The sequence below is a fragment of the Topomyia yanbarensis genome, chromosome 2, assembly GCF_030247195.1.
Source record: "Topomyia yanbarensis strain Yona2022 chromosome 2, ASM3024719v1, whole genome shotgun sequence".
Classification (NCBI taxonomy): Eukaryota; Metazoa; Arthropoda; class Insecta; order Diptera; family Culicidae; genus Topomyia; species Topomyia yanbarensis.
Genome location: NC_080671.1, coordinates 315,912,181 through 315,929,893, shown reverse-complemented (window position 1 = coordinate 315,929,893; position 17,713 = coordinate 315,912,181). Strand labels below are relative to the sequence as shown.

Sequence of the window (17,713 nt, the reverse complement as noted above, 5' to 3'; positions counted from 1 at the left end):
CAGGAGCCATTTAGCTCCTCCCTTCGCCGCGATTTATTCGTTGTAGTTCTCGGCGGTTGAGCTAGACTCCACAACGAGCCGACAGGTAGGTGTCGGGGTGTGCCGCCAATTTTCACTACAAGGAAATATTCTCACAAGATAACTTTTGCAAATGAAACTTTGAGAATTCCATTTAAAATATGAGGTATATATTTGTTGAACATATTAAATTTTTTCAAATTTCTTCAAAATATTTCGGGGGAGGGGGGGGGGGTTTCGTCCCCAAACCCCCCTCCCGCTACTACGCCAATGTGTCTAATAGAAACGGAGAAAAAGGGACTATTAATGACCAACTATTAATTAATTAATTGAATTTATTATTAAAAAGTAAAAAATCTGTGCTAAGTGCATTATATTGTGTCAATTACAAAAGTTTTGGTACTTTTTAGGTCGGAGGGAGGGAAAATTCAATAAAATCGTACGAAATCTTATCTAGGAAGGATAGCGAGGCGGAAAAATTAAAAAAAAAACAATTCGAAATTAATGTACGGCCTCTTAGCAAATTTTTTTACTTATATGAAACGTAAATAAACGTCAAAACAATAAAACTGACGAATTTCGAAATTTGAGCACCTTCAACATGAGTGTGCACCAAATGAATGAAAATGATTTTGAAGCGTCCTCCCTTGTTTAGCACAAATGAGTGGCTCAGACTCACAAACATAGACACATTAAAAATTGTAACGAATAATATTATAAGCAATTACCGACAAAAATAAATGCAATCAAGAATTGCGACGATTACCTTTTTTCATAGTCGGCATCAGAAAAATTCCTTAAAATTGGATCGATTTCTATACGAATTAGAGAAAGGGGGTAAAACGCACACCCGAAGGAAATATTATCATAACTCAGGTATAGAACATTAATTGGGAGAATTTAAATAATGATATCGTTTAACCAACATTTTCCTCTGTAATCACAATCATAACGCTTTGCAAAATATTCAAAAACATGAAAATAATCAATAAAAATTACCTGTGGAAAAATAAGCGGGGCAAAATGCGCCTGTGCGAAGGGTAAAATGCACCACAACAACGGGGCAGAATGCACCGTAACGACGGGACAGAATGCTCAGCGAATAAGCAAATATTTCTGACGGGATTTCACAAAAGTGTGCCATTAAATAGCCTTAGGTTATGCCATTAGTAGATTTTCAGTAAATTTAGCAAAAAGTGAATTACACTAGTTTACAAGAAAAATGAAGCTTCAAGAAAAAGTATTTTTTAGACTAATTTTGGGTCGCTGAACACGAAAACAATATTCATTTTTTTGTTCAAAGAAGCGATTTTGTGATTTTCGTTTTTGAGCACCTTTTGTAGTTTTTAGTCAATATTTCTTGTCAAAATTATTCAATTAATTTAGTCAATATGCAGGTTGGAAGATGCCGAGATGCCCTTTCCAAAACCATATAATAGGGGAGACCGGGGCTAGTTGGCGGTGTTTTCAATTTTCAATTTTTACCGCTTTGATGTAGGTAGATCTGGCAAAATAGAACACGCGGCATAAAAGAGCAGACTGTTGGCAACATCTCTGATTTTTTTTAAAAGTGTTTGATGCATTTTTTTCCTTTTTTAGAGACAAAAATAAGTGATGCAGAAAACCCGCCAACTTACCCCGGCCCCGGGGTAAGTTGGCGGTATGTGAGGATATGCCAAAAACTAACCAATCAAGTGGAGATTCAATTACGTCAAGGGTCCTTTTGGAACGTGCTGAAGGTCCTTTCAAGAAAACTGTATATTAACCGACATTTGCTATTATATTTCAGTTTCAATGCCCCGGCATTTGGACTTTGACGCTTACTCCCCATTCAAAAGCAAATTTTCGAAATGTTTCGTGCAATTGGCCGGAATAAATGTCTCCTACATTGGCGAGATACACAAGAAAAAGATTTTCTTACTTTGGAGTGAATTCCAGAAATAAAATTTTTTGATCACTTTTTTGCACTGTAAATAGTACCGCCAACTTGCCCCGCGTACAACACCGCCAACTTACCCCAACCGCATATTTTATTAAAAACTTTTTAAAAAATAACTTTTGTTTGTGGATAGATGTGATATCTATACGGGTACTGAAAGCTCTTTTCACGCGCTACCGAAAAATATAATCATTCGGGAAATAGATTAAAAATCACCCTAAATACTGCAAAGTATTTAAAATTTAGAAAATTTACTTGGTATGTGCGAAAACACAATATCGCCCACAATTTCAACAAAACAAAATGTTTTGCAACAAAAACACATCGGTTAATGTGTTTCACATTACTTGAGGTACACAACGAGAGGCAACGCTTTATGTCTAATAGAAATGAATATCCAAAACCATTCAAATGCCGCAGGATGGATGGATGCAAGCTCTAGAAGACAGTACCCAACACAAACAATAACTATCAAGTATAGAAGATTATTTCAGCCGAAAGTATGATTGTGCGAAAAATAAAAAGTTACAATTTTCACTCGGTGCTTCATACTATCTACATTTTTCATCCGACTTTTGTGACCATTGGATTAAAATTTATGCAAAAAGATTGTTTATCTCATTAGATTCTAAAAGAATTTTTTTCTGTCTTTGATTTATTATAAAACATTTATTAGAAATATGCATTTTTTTTAAAAAAAAAAGGTCGAACATTAGACTTCTTTTTACTTTGGCCGATTGTAATCATAATAAATGTACATTTCTCGACAAACATACGATTACGACTTGAAAGCCAACTGTCAAAATTCTCTTTGAAAGGAAATTCCGGACAAACCGTTACTGGCTAAACGCTGTTCATAGTAGTTAATGCAAGAGAAAACTTTTTTTTCTTTTGTTTACTATAAACATCTGTGATTAGCGGGTAGGGTGGATGTACCAATAGTCGCATGTTTAAGGAAAATTTTTGATAAAAAATCGATTAATAGACCTATGGGCAATGTTAATACATTAAACGAAAGCTTTCAGTCCCTACTTCATAGGAAAAATATAAAGATGGCTTAATAACCAATTTATGTATTCAAAACCGCTTGTACCACTATAGGAACACATGTACCAATAGTGGTGCAATCGCTAATTTCGGTTCCTATTGTTGCAAATCCCATTGCTTTCTTATGGGACTTGCAACTATAGGTACACTACATCAACTATAGGTGCAAGGGAGCTCAAAATTCTAAGAAAATCATTTTTTTTAATAGTTATTTGAGCAAATTTCAAGGATAACAGTTTTATTGTCGCATAATTTTAGGGCGATGAATCGATAAAAAAATATTTGTTGATGGTTGGTACCTTAGTTAGGCGTATAACCCACTACTGCAACTATTGGTACACCTCAACTATAGGAGCACCCACCCTAACAGTTTGTCTGAAATTTCATTTCAAAGAGAATTTTGACAGTTGGCTTTTAAGCCGTAATCATATGTTTGTCGAGATTTGATCTACGCATATTATACATTTTCGGAAAGGGCACATCAATACCTTTGGAACTGTTTCTATCGGATCCTATTTGAACAAGATATTGACAAATAACTAAAATGGTGCCCAAAACACCTTTTTCAAAGAAATCTTGAAAATGCTTCTTTGAAAAAATGGGCTTGGTTTTCGTATTCAGCGATCCAAAATCAACTGAAGAAGCACCTTTCTTCTTAGCTTATCGCGATTACCTTAAAATTGTTAAAATCTGTCGCATTAGATTCTGAAAATATGAAAAAAAAATTCTGTAATAAAAAATAGGGCGAAAACAAAAAAGCAGAAGCAAAAGAAAAACTCGAACTTCTTTGAAAGAGAAATAGAGTATTATTTTCGTATTCAGCGACCCAAAATTAATCTAGAAAACACTTTTTCTCGTAACTTCATTTTTCTTGTAAACTAGTGTAATCATATTTAAGACCAAAAGAGATATGTGAAAAACAGAGCAATTTTCACTCGGTGCCTAATAACATCACCAGTTTTTGTCGGATTTTCGCTATCTTAGGCTTAAAATTCACGTGAGAAGTTTGCCTGCCACATAAAATTTTAAGATTTTTTTTGCTGATTTATTTTTTTATGAAAAATCAACCAAAAATTAGTAATTTTACCAAACACTACTTTTTTTACTTTGGTTGCTCTTAACCCTAAATTGTTGATATTTTATCCTTACATGTTATACATTTTTGGAATGGGCACATCAATACCTTTCGCATGGTGAGTCATTTGTGTCAATCGGAAGATTTGTTCCTGAGATATTGGCCAAAAATTTCAAAAAGTGCTCAAAAACAACTTTTTTAAAAAATCACAAAAACGGTTCTTTGAAAAAGAAAATGGATATGATTTTCGTGCTCAGCGACCCAAAATTGACTTAGAAAACACATTTTTTCTTAACTTCATGCAACTAACCCAAAATTTGTAAACTAGTGTTATTTAGTAGATTTTTCGTATGTAGTGTGACAGTATAATGAACAACGGTATAAATAGAACTGGAATGCTCTGATATAATAGTAAAACAGCATGTATAGGAGCTGAAAATTCTTGTTGCACGAGCCACAATAATTACATGAGAAGAGCACGTTATTGTTTTTGGTTTATTTCTCGAGCTGCTATTGATGTACGGTTATCAAACTTTGACAGTGTATGTTTACTATGCCGGACTTCCTTTTTCTAGAAATTTTCAGCTGTTTTCGATATAAGCAAGAGGTGCATTTTGCCCCGGGAGTGCGTTTTACCCCATCTTCCCCTACACATAAGAAAGATAAAAAGCAAAAATAACGTAGACGATATGGATTTTTTAAGCAAAACCGGATCTATGTAATGGAATGATTTGCATAGTTAACACTTCACGGGCGCACCCCCCAGTTTTGTGTTGCTTGTTACTTCATTGTCACAAACGGAACAAGGGAAATGGGGACGAACATCGCAAAACAACACCTAATGCTCACGTGTACCTGCTCGGAATAGAGCAACGTGTTGGCAAATTCAGTGGGGATAGCGACGGTAAAGAACGAACCGCCGCATTGATTGATGTTTGATAGACTCTTATCCTGAAGTCCGAAGAATGAAGAGTGTCGCTTGGTTTTAATGAGTCAGGATTGGTGTATGTACATACCTTTTTGTATGGTATCAGTAAATGATAGTGTGGCAGTTTGATCTTGTACCCCGCTACCACAACCATGGCTGATGTTGGACTGAGGTGACAGTGTTTTAATTTTCCGGTAAATCAACTATTCTCAATTCATAAGAACTCTCTGAATTCGTTGACCTTATGATGCTTTGTGCGATATTAGTCTTTTGAGTAGATGATGAAATTAATCCACTGGATGAAGCGAAATCCTCGGCAAATTGATCTCCAACCACACAGTCTATCGGTTCAGGGAAAGTTGGAAACTCATTTGGCACTGTCACTGTTTCCGACAACAAAATGCGATAAAACCGATATTCGTTATCCATTCGTCCTTATTATTCTGTAAAATATCATAAAAAAATTTCCTCTAGAACTACACTAGAACTGTCTCTAGAAAACGCAAAACACAATAAAATAGCACAACTAAACTAAATCCCCGAATAGTGCCAATTCCAATGCAGAAAAACTTCCGACTGGAAGCGCTTACTAACGTTTCTGCGGAACAACTAATCGGAATAAATTTGAAACTAAATTATTAAGCACCCTCGCGCTCGGCTTGGCCGCTTGGGGTGGAATTATTGTCTGTCTCTGTCTGGCACGAAGCAATTATGCTGTGTGCTTACCTATCTGCTGACTATATAAACCTTCTGCTACGCCAACAACGATGGCTACGAAGAGAACACGTTCACCGTCGCAAGTGTTGCCGTTCGAAGCGCAGCACGAGTACCGCATGTCGATGGTGGAGGGGAATAACAAGTGCGGAATGCTACACCATCGACAGGACAACGTGCCTGCTGTTGGGCAGGATCTACATTACGGTTCGAGTATCAGTTTTCAACATTTCTTAATACGTTAAGTATCATGCGCCTCCATTTAATTTATTGTTTAATGGAGACGTGGGGTTGGAATTTTCGTACCCGGTTAAATTATTACAGGCAACGATAACAGAATTCAATGCAATTTCTGGAAACGTAACCCTATTTGAAGCAGAATGGTATTTTTTCCATTTTTTACGTAGCGAACGGTGGGTATTTTTTGACGACAAGAAGATTACACTTGTTACGTTATGGCGTACTTATACCGGTTTCAGGCACTGACTAGCTAGTTGTCAGCTTTCATTGTGATATATTCCAGGCAGATGTTGAATGGCATGAATATACCCTCGTCACACTTTGGCCTGCGTCAGGGCATTTTGCAAGCTATAACAAACGCCTGTGGAAACGTGGTTCAAAATGTGAAAAGGAGTGCATGGTACTTCATTTATTATGCATCCCTTGTCCTGCGATTTTACTTCCTATTTATAACATGTCTTCGCAATTTACCTCCACAACCAAAGGCGATTTGTCTATACACACAGACAAGATTAGAAAATTCTTCTAAACGGAATATTTACAGATGGACTACCGACGGTCAAGATCAAAGGTTGTCCTAGCTGTTTCAGTGCTAGCAAAATATATGCAAAAATAAAAATATCATGTTTTATAAACTATGCACTGGAGGACCCCGTTAAGAGAAATTTATGCTAAAAACTAAGAAAGGGTTATGAGGCTGTCTAAAGACTATTTTAAGAACCTCGGTTTACTATAAAAAAACGCTTTTAATCCACCTAACAGTGTGATGAGACATTTCTTATAACTCTTATCACTCTCTTCGGATATTATATCGTTTGAGAACATTTAGAACTTGATGCTTCGCGATGTTTTTGATAACACATACTACATGGGATAGTGGCAGGACTCAGAGAATCGCTCAAATCAGCATAGAACAACATCAGTGCTAGAAATCTCAAATCAAATCAATGGGAAGCGAAAAAATGGCCCAGAAAATAGACATAGCTACGAATTATTGTTAATGCTCTGTTAATAAAATATCTAAATTGTGGTGGGAAAACTGAATTTTCCTAAAGGGGTTATATATTGTACTGAGCCAAAAAAATCGCATTTTTTTTAATCGATTTGAAGTTTATACTTTACTCAAATTTCCAACGCGACTGAGAACTAAGAAATCAACGCTTTTTCTTGAAAAGGGCGATACTAGCAGTGACACCATTCAAAGAAAATCAACAGTGAATATTTCCAGACTTTTATTTCCTATTTAAGAACTATTGTGTTTTTTATATCCTAGATTGCATGATTCAGTGATCGAAACCCAAAACTTCATGAAGTATTTGAAATTATTAAATTAAAATTTGTTTTTGCTATTGAAATTTACAAAATGATAGTATCGCCCCTTTGGCGATTGTTTACTTTTTCGGTACCACCTATCAGCATTGAAGTATCGTTCTTACGTTTTTTACAATAACTACCGTTCTACACCACTGATTTCGTCCGGGTTTTTTCAATAGCGATCATTGTTACTATTTACAGCTGGTATCAGCTTGATAATCCTAAAAAAAATACGAAAATGACAGTTTCGCTTCTAAACTGCTAGCAAAAAAAAGTATCGCCCTGTTTGTTTGCATGGAGCGTGGAGGGCGAAACTTTAAATAAACAAACAAAAATACAGTTTCGCCCGTTGTATTTTTTGCTGTAGTTTAAGAAAGCAATATCGTAGAATCAAAATTTTTAGGTTAATTGGTTGCGTTTCAAAGCCCTCATTCGCATGTATGAAAAAAGCCTTATGTTTACATTTGTAAGTATCGCCATTTTCACAAAAAAGGGTTGAAATGAAATCGCAGCTCCTGATATCACGCTATCTCTGAAGTGCATGCGTGCATAGTTCCAAATTTTACTTCGACATCGACTTTTTCTAAAGGTGACTTCCCAGTAGTATCCTTGATTTGAATTATTATCGCTAATCCTAATGCCAAAGAACTTGAATGCTCTCGAAAACGAACCGTTTGGGAAAGTCATCATCATTACTGGAATTTTCATTTTCACGAAACTTTTCGATAACCTTCCGTCACTTGCGTTAATGCACTGTGTGCACAGTGCTCTGAAAATCTAGCGAAATCGTCTTAGGGCAGCTATCTGCGCGGCGAGTAAAATAAAGAATACTAAAAATTAATTTCTATTCCATAATTTTCAGTTCAGCAATTCGAGAGATCGTGCTCACCGCAAGCCATGAAAAATAGACTACGTTGTGAAGCGACGGTCACTATTTATTAAAAAATCACGGCTAAATAAAAAAAAATTATACTATTAAAAAAATTCAAATAGTTTATAATTTTCACAAACTTATTAAGAAAAATTGTTTAATAATCTTTCGTAATATTGTGTAAGAAAAAAGCTGAAAATTTCAGTATTTTCTCTATCTGCAACATATTAACCCTTAAGTATACCAATTAATTGGTATACGAATTGGAATAGGTTCGCCAAATTTTGGAAGAAGTTTATAAAAAAAACCCCTTGAAAATTACCTAAAAATTGTTGTAGTTCGATACAATAAAAAATCCCCAAAAATGAAATGTACCTATTAATGTGAAACACAGTGAATAATACATACAATAAAGACCCATTTTTATCAATCTAATGGTGTATTTTAGGCTGACAAAATTGGGATATTGACTAAATCGGGCATTGTATGGTGTTAAACCCCAAAACCTTCTCTGGGCTACGCCGTTGCTTGGAGTTATTTATTTCGCTTTTCATTTTCCGATATGTTTCAGATCGATCCGATGGTCATTAGTTAGAAAAATTGCAGTCAGAAGGTTCGCACAAATGAACATTTTTGCACTGATAAGTTATCAAGTTCCTTCCAGACAACTTGGAAGTGTTCGGTGATTATTTCTAGCGGTTGCGGGAGGAAAAATGAAATACAAAATTCGATTTGTCGAAATAATGTTTGGCTTATTTCAATGGATTATTTCTATATTGAACAATAAATAGGCGACAAAGAGTAATCCACAAACAACAAGCCATAACTTTTAAAGTATTCAAAATAGATATTTGAAGTCTTCAGTAAAGTTATTCGCAAAAGTAAGAGCTACAAATTTGTAGAAGGCATCATTTCGATATAATCACTTCCAAGAAAATTTGTGAAAATATCTCACTCATAGGGGGATTAATCAGCAAAAGCACAATACCAAAAGAAAGCGCATATTTCCTCCATTAAATTCTCCGAAGATACTATTGACCTAAAATAAGCCGTTTTGGCGTTAATAATAGATTACATGTTTTTGGTCATATTTCTGGCAATGGTAAATGATAAAAATCTTTCGTCCGCATTTAATGTTAAATATCTCTTTTGATAATAGTCCGATTTCAACAATCTACAGCTTGTTCGAAAGGTATTCGTTAAAGCTGTCTAAAAACATATAAATTGTTAATTTATATTGTCAATTTCGGCAGATAATTCAAAAAAACTGCGCAAAACGCCATTTTTACGCATTTAAACATTCATATCTTGGAAACTAAACATCAGAATCAAAAACAAATTAATAGCGTTCATACTGTTTTTTAGTTCTTTCATTTAAAATTGGTTTGGATAAGATCGGTTCAGCCATTGCTGAGAAACACGAATGAGAATTTGTCCGTTACATACACACACACACAGACACACACACACACACACACACACACAGACATTGTCCCAAATCGTCGAGCTGAGTCGATTGGTATATAAGACTCGGCCCTCCGGGCCTCGGAAAAAATCTTGAAAGTTTGAGCGAATTCTATACATTTCTTTTATAAGAAATGTAAAAAGAAAAAAGTCTCGTTTAAAAACAGCCTACAACAGGTAATCACTGTAATTGAAAAAAAAATGTCAATAATGCACTTTATCAAAAAATAATTACATGTATATATCGTAGAAGCTAAATCAAAGTACTATGACTATCAGTTAAGAAAACTACGACGATATTTGAAGAATTAATATTCAATGTCGTATAACCGCCAATTTTTCAAAATTCGTTTAATTTTTTGCCTTTCTCAATAGAAAGGTATTGCAATTGCTCTGAAAACCGACTTTTTAACGGAGGCCATATACCATTCGATTCAGTTCGTCGAGTTCGGCAAATGTCTGTGCGTGTGCATGTATGTATGTGAGTATGTGCGTCTGTGTGTGTGTATGTAACCAAAAATGTCACTCATTCATGGCAGAACCGATTTGGACAAACTTAGTCTCAAATGAAAGGTGCAACGTTCTCATAGGCTGCTATTGAATTTCTAATGGATCCGACTTCCGGTTCCGGAATTACAGGGTGATGAGTACGAACACGCAGAAAATGTCGATTTTAATAAATTCTGCAATGAATGTATAAAGGTGAAAATTTTTCCAAAATATGACCACAACTGCTTCGATTTGTAGTATTAGGTCACTAACATCCATTCAAAGTCTTTTTGGCCACATTGGCCACCATCATCGGTTTCTCGGAGATGGCTAGACCGATTCAACCAAACTTAGTCTCAAGTGAAAGGTATTGCGCCCCCGTAAATGGCTATAAAATTTCATCCCGATCCGACTTCCGGTTCTGGAGTTACGGGTTGTGGCGTGCGATCACATAGCAAATTGCGATTCAAACCGATACTCCGAAGAAAACAAAAAAGGTAAAAAATTAGCTAAAATGTCTCTCGAACAACTTAAATTTGCAGTTCTAGGTCACCGACAGCCAACCAAACTTTCGTTGATTACATTGACCACCATAGACGATTCTGGAAGTGCCCGGGAAAAACCGCCATCTTTCAAAATTAACGAACTCACATCAGTTTCCCGGAAATGGTTGGGCCGATTTTCACAAACTTAGTCCCAAATGATAGCTATAATATCCCCACAGATGTCTATAAAACTTTGTATGGATCGGTTATTTGGTTCCGGAAATATAGACTAAACCGTCCGGTCACATATGAAATTCCCATGCAAGCCGGATCTCAAATTTTTTTTCAAAGGGGGGAGGGACCCCATGAAATTTCAGAAATCGAATTCGTATTTTTGATGCCAAACATCTTTAAAATGCATGAAACGTCGAGATTTTATGTTATCTCGAAAAAAAAAATTTCATTAAAATCGACTTTTTGGGACTTAACCGATTTCGCTCCTTTTTTCAATTCAATTGGTTTTTCTTTTGCAAAATGTTAGAACTCGAATAATGATTTCTTTTATTGTATATAGTTGTCAAGATATGTATAATAAAATTGTAATGTATACATTTGAAAGCTTTTAATAAATACAAGCAACTAAAAAATTCTCGTGTTCATGATTGAGAAAGGCACAATTCCACCGCTAGGTGGATTAAAACAGGTTTTTTTTAACTCCAAGTTGATTCCGTCATTTTGGCGAGAAGAACAAGTCAAAATCTGCAATAGTTTTATTGTGAGAATTTTTCAAAAATCGCGATTTTTAAGCTTTTTGACCCTGTGCCTAAGACATTTCTGTCAAGGTAAATATTCCGTCTTGTTTGTGGCGTATAAAAAAGGAATTGAGTGTTTAAATTCGCAAAATCGCGCTATTAATTATATTTTAACATTTATTTACAAACATTTTCGTTCATGAAATAATGTTGTAGGTCTATATTTCCGGAGAAAATCATGGCAAATCGCATCGCGAGATACAAAAAACGCCGCATCAGCGGTAAAGAGTACACGTTGGCTTAGGGAGAACGCATTCCAGCGAAATTTATTCCCAAAGGCCTAAGTCGTTTTCGATGGTATTTAACGTTATTATTAAAAAAGTTTGTCCAAAGAAATATTGCATATACACTCGAATGTCGTCTTACAGCAAAGCAGTACCAAGAGATATTTGTTTTATCGACAACCTCGAAATATTCACCAACGAATTCACGAAAACAAATAAATAAATATCTGCGTATTTTATTTTTTTTGCTATGGGAAACTTTGCCACTGCGACCACTATTCAGGTTATCTTTTTTGGCTTCCCCTGTTTGCTCTACTTGTTACAAATTTCTCAATACCAATGTAGTTGGAAGCTAGGAAATGTAGCTGAGGATCCGGTTGGGACAGCTATGCCATACCTCATGAGGCGTCATAAGATGCCTTCCGAAGTATCGCTCCCTTGGAAGAAATAGTACTGCACAATGGCAGAGAATATATTCCGAGCTCTCGGGCTCGTAATTACAGAATCGACAAATGTCATCTTAACTTTGGCCAATTTTTTCAGATGATACTTAGCAGGACAAAGTCCCGTTAATACACCTGTGATTATACGTAAATCTTTTCGTTTTAGATCCATTAATTTTTGGCTGTATCGAGATGTACGAATTTCCTGGCTTGTCGAGCGCCTACTACGTTACGCCAGTCGTTTAGTAGTTGGTCTCTTGCCCAAGCCGAAAGTTCTAGTTCGATGGCACAGGTAGATATGCCAAGAAATGGTTCTGGTCCAACAAACATGTTTGATGAAGTACACCTGGCTAATTCGTCGGTCCCTTCGTTACCATCGATTCCTTGGTGGCCTGGCAGCCAGAATATCATTACTTTATTCCGAGTTGTCAGTTGTTGTAAAGATGTGATGCACGGTCAAACCAGTTAGGATTCACATTTCGACGACATTAACTAAGTTAGTGTCGGATCCTGATGAGTAAAGTCGAAACGCAAATTCCATAACTAATTTAGACGACCTTAATGCCAACAGTGCTGCTTGACTGTCCAGAAAGATTGCGATTTTTCATGCCTGTAGTTTCGTTTCCTACAGACCTCCAAGCAGGTGTAGGTGTCCCATCAAACTAAAAGATTTAAAGGATGCCATACAAACATGGCCGGAAGGCACCAGCAACGAACTGCCCTGCATGAAACTCGGCGGACAATGATGAAATGGTCCAGTGCGATCGTTGTAAGATGTGGTGGCATTACGCGTGTGTAGAAGTCGGCGAAAGCATCAGCGAAAGAGATTTCCTTTACCCTAAGTGTTCAACACTTCCTCCGACATTACCACCCGTTTTAGAAGGTGCCGAGAATACCGATGGAGGTTCACCAAACCCAGATGCAGAGGGAAGAACTCCGATCATGCTGGCAGCTCTTCAAGACTATCTACCACTCACAGCACTAAGGCAAAAGCTCGTCTGAATCTCCAAAAACTCGAGGCACAGAAAGCTCTCTTGGACAGACAATTAGAGCTACAACATCAAGAAGAGGATCGCAGCCACGAGCAGCAGAAGTCGCAGAAGGAGGCAGACTTCGAAATGAAGCAACTGAAACTTGTCCAGGAGTTCCATGATGAGATTTCGAGCAATGAAGGCGGAATTGGAAGAGGCCGTAATATATGTTCTCATCAAAGTATTTTCAGCAAGGTAAACCAATGGAGAAACCGCACTTGGTGGCGTTAACCTTCCTAACCCCGCTATGAAAGTTGACTGGCGTGCAACAATTAGTAACATTGCTCCTTATCAGTGTTACGAAATTTCAAAATCAGTTACCTACTTCTGCTTGCATTTACCGAATCCGACATTCAGATTCAACGCCTCTCTCATTCATTCACTTTCCAACTGACTGAAATTTCATGTAGAATCGAATGCTTGAGTGCAGAGGAAATATAAATTCATTCACCAACCAAAGCATTCAATTGTTATTATGTCGACAGTTAGTATCTTCTACATTTTCGAGCATAAGTGAATTGCGTAATCTATATCTGATGCACTTTCGATCGATAATCCCTCTCAGAGCCAGCATAGAAATAAAATTCACTTTGCTTCCGAAAGCGAACATGTCCGTACCTGAAAGCGCTGCGTCGGGAGAACGAATGACGATGGAAACGAACCAAAAATTTCATTCATCGCAGCGGGGATGAATTGAATTTCGTTTTCTTTCAAGTTCATGCAGCGATGTCAATTTTTTAAGCTCTGCTCCTTATGCGCCAAACATGCCGCTAGTACATTCTGCATCTCAGCTTAATAATCAATCAACGGGTATAATCAGACAGCCAACCAATCTGCGATCGACACTCGGTCCGGTATATAATTCTCGCACGGGAGTATATGGGATGCTTCATAGACCCCTCGATCGTACACAAGAGGGACCAATTCCAATGCCACATACGCGTACAGTGCCATCCGGACAACATATGCCTGAGTCACCCTCACATGGGTCAAGCTGTGTACTCTCTACCCCGCCTTACGGATGAGGTCCAACGCCACAACTCGCAGCCAGGCAGGTAATGCCACGAGAACTGCCGACCTTCACCGGGAGCCCTGAAGACTGGTTTCTCTTTATAAGCTCGTACCAAACAAGTAGTCAAGCCTGCGGGTACACAGATACAGAAAATTTGATCGGGTTACAACGTTGCTTGAAGGGTTATGCTTTGGACTCGGTGCGCAGCCGGCTTTTGCTGCCTACATCCGCACCCCACGTTATCGCTACACTGCAGACGTTGTATGGACGACCGGAGCTATTAACCCTTTCATGCTTTTGTAGTGCATGTAGGGCTTCAAAACTATTTTTCCTGGAAAACGGTGGGGTCAAGAAACACGAAAAGCCTATTTTCATAAAGATAGGTACTTCCAGGGCAGTGCTAGAAGCTGGTCAATTTTTACCTGCTAATGCTCAATACAATTCTCCTAGAAGAATTACAATAGTCCAACTACGTGGAAAACGTGGAAACGTAGCCAACGACTGATAAGTTTTATCAGTATTCAATAATATTACACCATAACGAAGATATATGAAAAAATCATTTTCCGTCGTCAACGTAAACTGTCCCTGGCAGCACTGCTCTATCTGAATCCCATCAGACTAATTGCAATAACTTCAGTTCTAGAGGTGATCCTTGTAACTGTTAATGCTCAAATTACAAGCAATAACCACATTAATGAGCCTTACTTGTTTTTGTGAGCAAATCTCGCCTCAACCAAAAGTTATAGCTGTTTAAAAACGTTGTTGTCCACAAACAACATGGGCATGAATGGGTTAATACACACTTTACTGCAAAAAGTGCGCGAGTCTCAGCACCGAGGTCCGATAAACTAGAGACATTGATAGGATTCGGAATGACAGTGCAAACTCTATGCGATCACCTGGAGGCTGGTGGACAGATGGCTCATCTGATTAACCCTACCTTGCTGTTTGAGTTAATCGAAAAACTACCGGGAAATCTGAAACTAGACTGGGCGCTACATAAACAGCGTTATGATGCGGTAAATCTGCAAACATTTGCCCAGTACATGACAACATTAGTCTCAGCAGCTTCTCAAGTAACGCTTCACATTGACACAAAGCAGCAGCGATAGGGGAAAACAGGAGAAAGGTAGAGAGAAAAGCTTTGGCGGTGCGCACGTGTCAGACGAGGTTTCGAACGCTGCTGTTGATGAACGGTACCAGGAAACCGAGCAAAGACGAGCTACACCCCGGAATGCTTCGTCTGCAAGCAGGTCGATCACAGGGTAAAGAATTGTCCTCGTTTTGCCAAGGTGGCCTTGGAGAGCCGCTGGAAAGCAGTTAATGAAAATAGCTTGTGTCGGATCTGCTTAGGGGCCCATGGTAGACGCCCTTGTAAAATAAAAAAGTTATGCGAAATTGGTGGCTGCCAACTAAAACACCCTTCCCTCCTACATACATATTCCAGTAAGCCTTGTGCTAGCCAGAAAGTAGTGACGTCGGAAGCCGTCACCAATCATCACCATTCTAAAATCTCGACCTTATTCCGGATTGTGCCAGTCACCCTATACGGAAATAATCGCTCGGATAAAACATTCGCCTTCCTGGATGACGGATCCTCGATGACTTTGGTGGATGATGTAATCACGCAGCAGTTGGGGTTAGACGGGGAGCGAGACCCACTTTGCCTACAGTGGACAGCAAACATGACGAGGTCGGAAAAATGTTCGCAGTGTGTTTCAATGTACGGACCGTGAGCAGTCTGAACCTTCCGCGTCAGTCGATTAAATATAATCAGCTATCCGAGCGATACCCGCCCTTGAAGGGCTTACCCGTCGAGAACTATGTTGATGCTGTACCGCAGATACTCATTGCGAATGACAATTCCCATCTGGGCACGATGTTGAAAATCAGGGAAAAAGGCAAACAGATCCTATTGCAGCCAAGACCGGCTTAGGATGGACGATATATGGTGCCGAGAATAATGAGCGTACCAGCCCAGCATATAAATGTGGATGTCAGTGTAATGATGATCGCGCACTTTATAATCTGATAAATGATCTGATGCTCTAGCGAAATGTCCAGAATCTGACGACAATCGGCGAGCGGGCCGAATTCTTCGTGAAACTTCTAAACGTATTGGTAACCGCTTCTAGACCGGCCGGTTCGAGTTTCCTAATAGCCTCCCAATGGCGATTTGACGCATGCAGTGCTTAGAAAGACGAATGGAGCGAAATTCGACAATCGGCGCTAGTGCTAAAAGGTAGATGCGTGAATGCTTAGAAAAGGGATACACACGAAAAGCCACTGCTGAAGAATTGAAAAAGGCGAACCCCCGACGAACGTGGTATTTGCCTTTGGGAGTGGCATTAAATCCAAAAAAACCAGAAAAAATAAGAATATTTTGCGACGCGGCGGCGAAAATAGAAGGTGTTTCATTGAATGCGATGCTAAAGGGACCTATTATTTCGACACGAGGATCGTCATGCCCGAAAGACTGATTTCGCGGGATGGGTCTGATCAGGCTCCAGAAGTGTACCTAATGAACGTAGCAACGTTCGGATCTACCTGTTCCCCGTGTTCGGCTCACTATGTTAAGGATCGCAATGCAACTAAGCATACCGGAACGTATCCAGAAGCCGTAGTCGCTATTACTAAGAGACATTACATCGACGACAGTTTGGATGACGAGGATAAAGCATCTCAGCTAGAACTGGTTGTTAAATACGTACATTCCAGAGCTGTTTTTCACATTAGCAACTGGATCTCAAATTATTCAAATTTTCTTCGTCGGATTGAGGAGACCAAGTCAACTAATCCGAAAAGTCTTGATCTGGACGGATACGGATCCACCGAATGAGTTCTGGAAATGCTGTGGCAACCTAAACCTGATGTTTTCACTTATTCTATGACAATGGCTACGGAGACAACGCACCCCACCAAGCGGCAAGTGTTGCGAGCAGTGATGTCCTTCGATCCTTTAGAGCTTCTTTCGCAGTTTCTGATCCACGGTAAAACTCTTATCCAGGAAATTTGGCAAGCGAAGACATAGTGGGATGAACTGATTCCGAGACAGAAGCACGACAGGTGGTTAAGATGGACTAACAAATTTGGAGAACTAACTCAGGTACGGATAAATCGATGTTACTTTCCTACTATCCCTGAGCGACAGATAACGTCCCTTCAACTGCATATCTTTGTGGATGCCAGCATATGCCTGTGTAGCGTACTGTGCGAGCCTAAGTATAGAGTGAAGTACACGTAGCAATAATGGGGGTGAAGTCAAAAGTTGCCGCTCTAAAAACTCTTTCCATGTCGAAGCTAGAACTACAAGCAGCGGTACTTGGTGCTCGTCTTCAAAAGACGATTCGGAGCACGCACACTCTCCCGATAACAATGTTTTTTGGAATGATTCTCAAACAGTCTTGGCATGGATCAATCCAGATCACAAGAAATATCGACAGTTCGTTACTTGCAGAGTTGGCGAGATCTTGACCACGACCAATCCTGAAGATTGGCGTTGGATTCCATCCAAGGATAATGTAGCAGACGATGTAACCAAATGGGGACTCCCGACAGTCGTTGGTTTAGGGGGCCAAATTTTTTATACCTTCCGGAAGATCAG

General features: G+C 38.5%; 1 protein-coding gene across 4 annotated transcripts in view; it reads right to left on the bottom strand.

The window, feature by feature from the left end:
* Window positions 1-17,713, bottom strand: part of LOC131683664 (ubiquitin carboxyl-terminal hydrolase 8) — a 53,981-nt gene that overhangs the window by 23,218 nt on the left and 13,050 nt on the right. The window contains exon 1 of one of the 4 annotated variants that reach the window (XM_058965844.1): window positions 5,096-5,639. The exons of the other annotated variants lie outside the window; for them this stretch is intronic. Coding sequence (XP_058821827.1) covers window positions 5,096-5,161 — 66 coding nt within the window. The 5' untranslated portion in view covers window positions 5,162-5,639. Of the gene's footprint in view, window positions 1-5,095; window positions 5,640-17,713 lie in introns of those variants that run through there. 4 annotated transcript variants of the gene reach the window in all.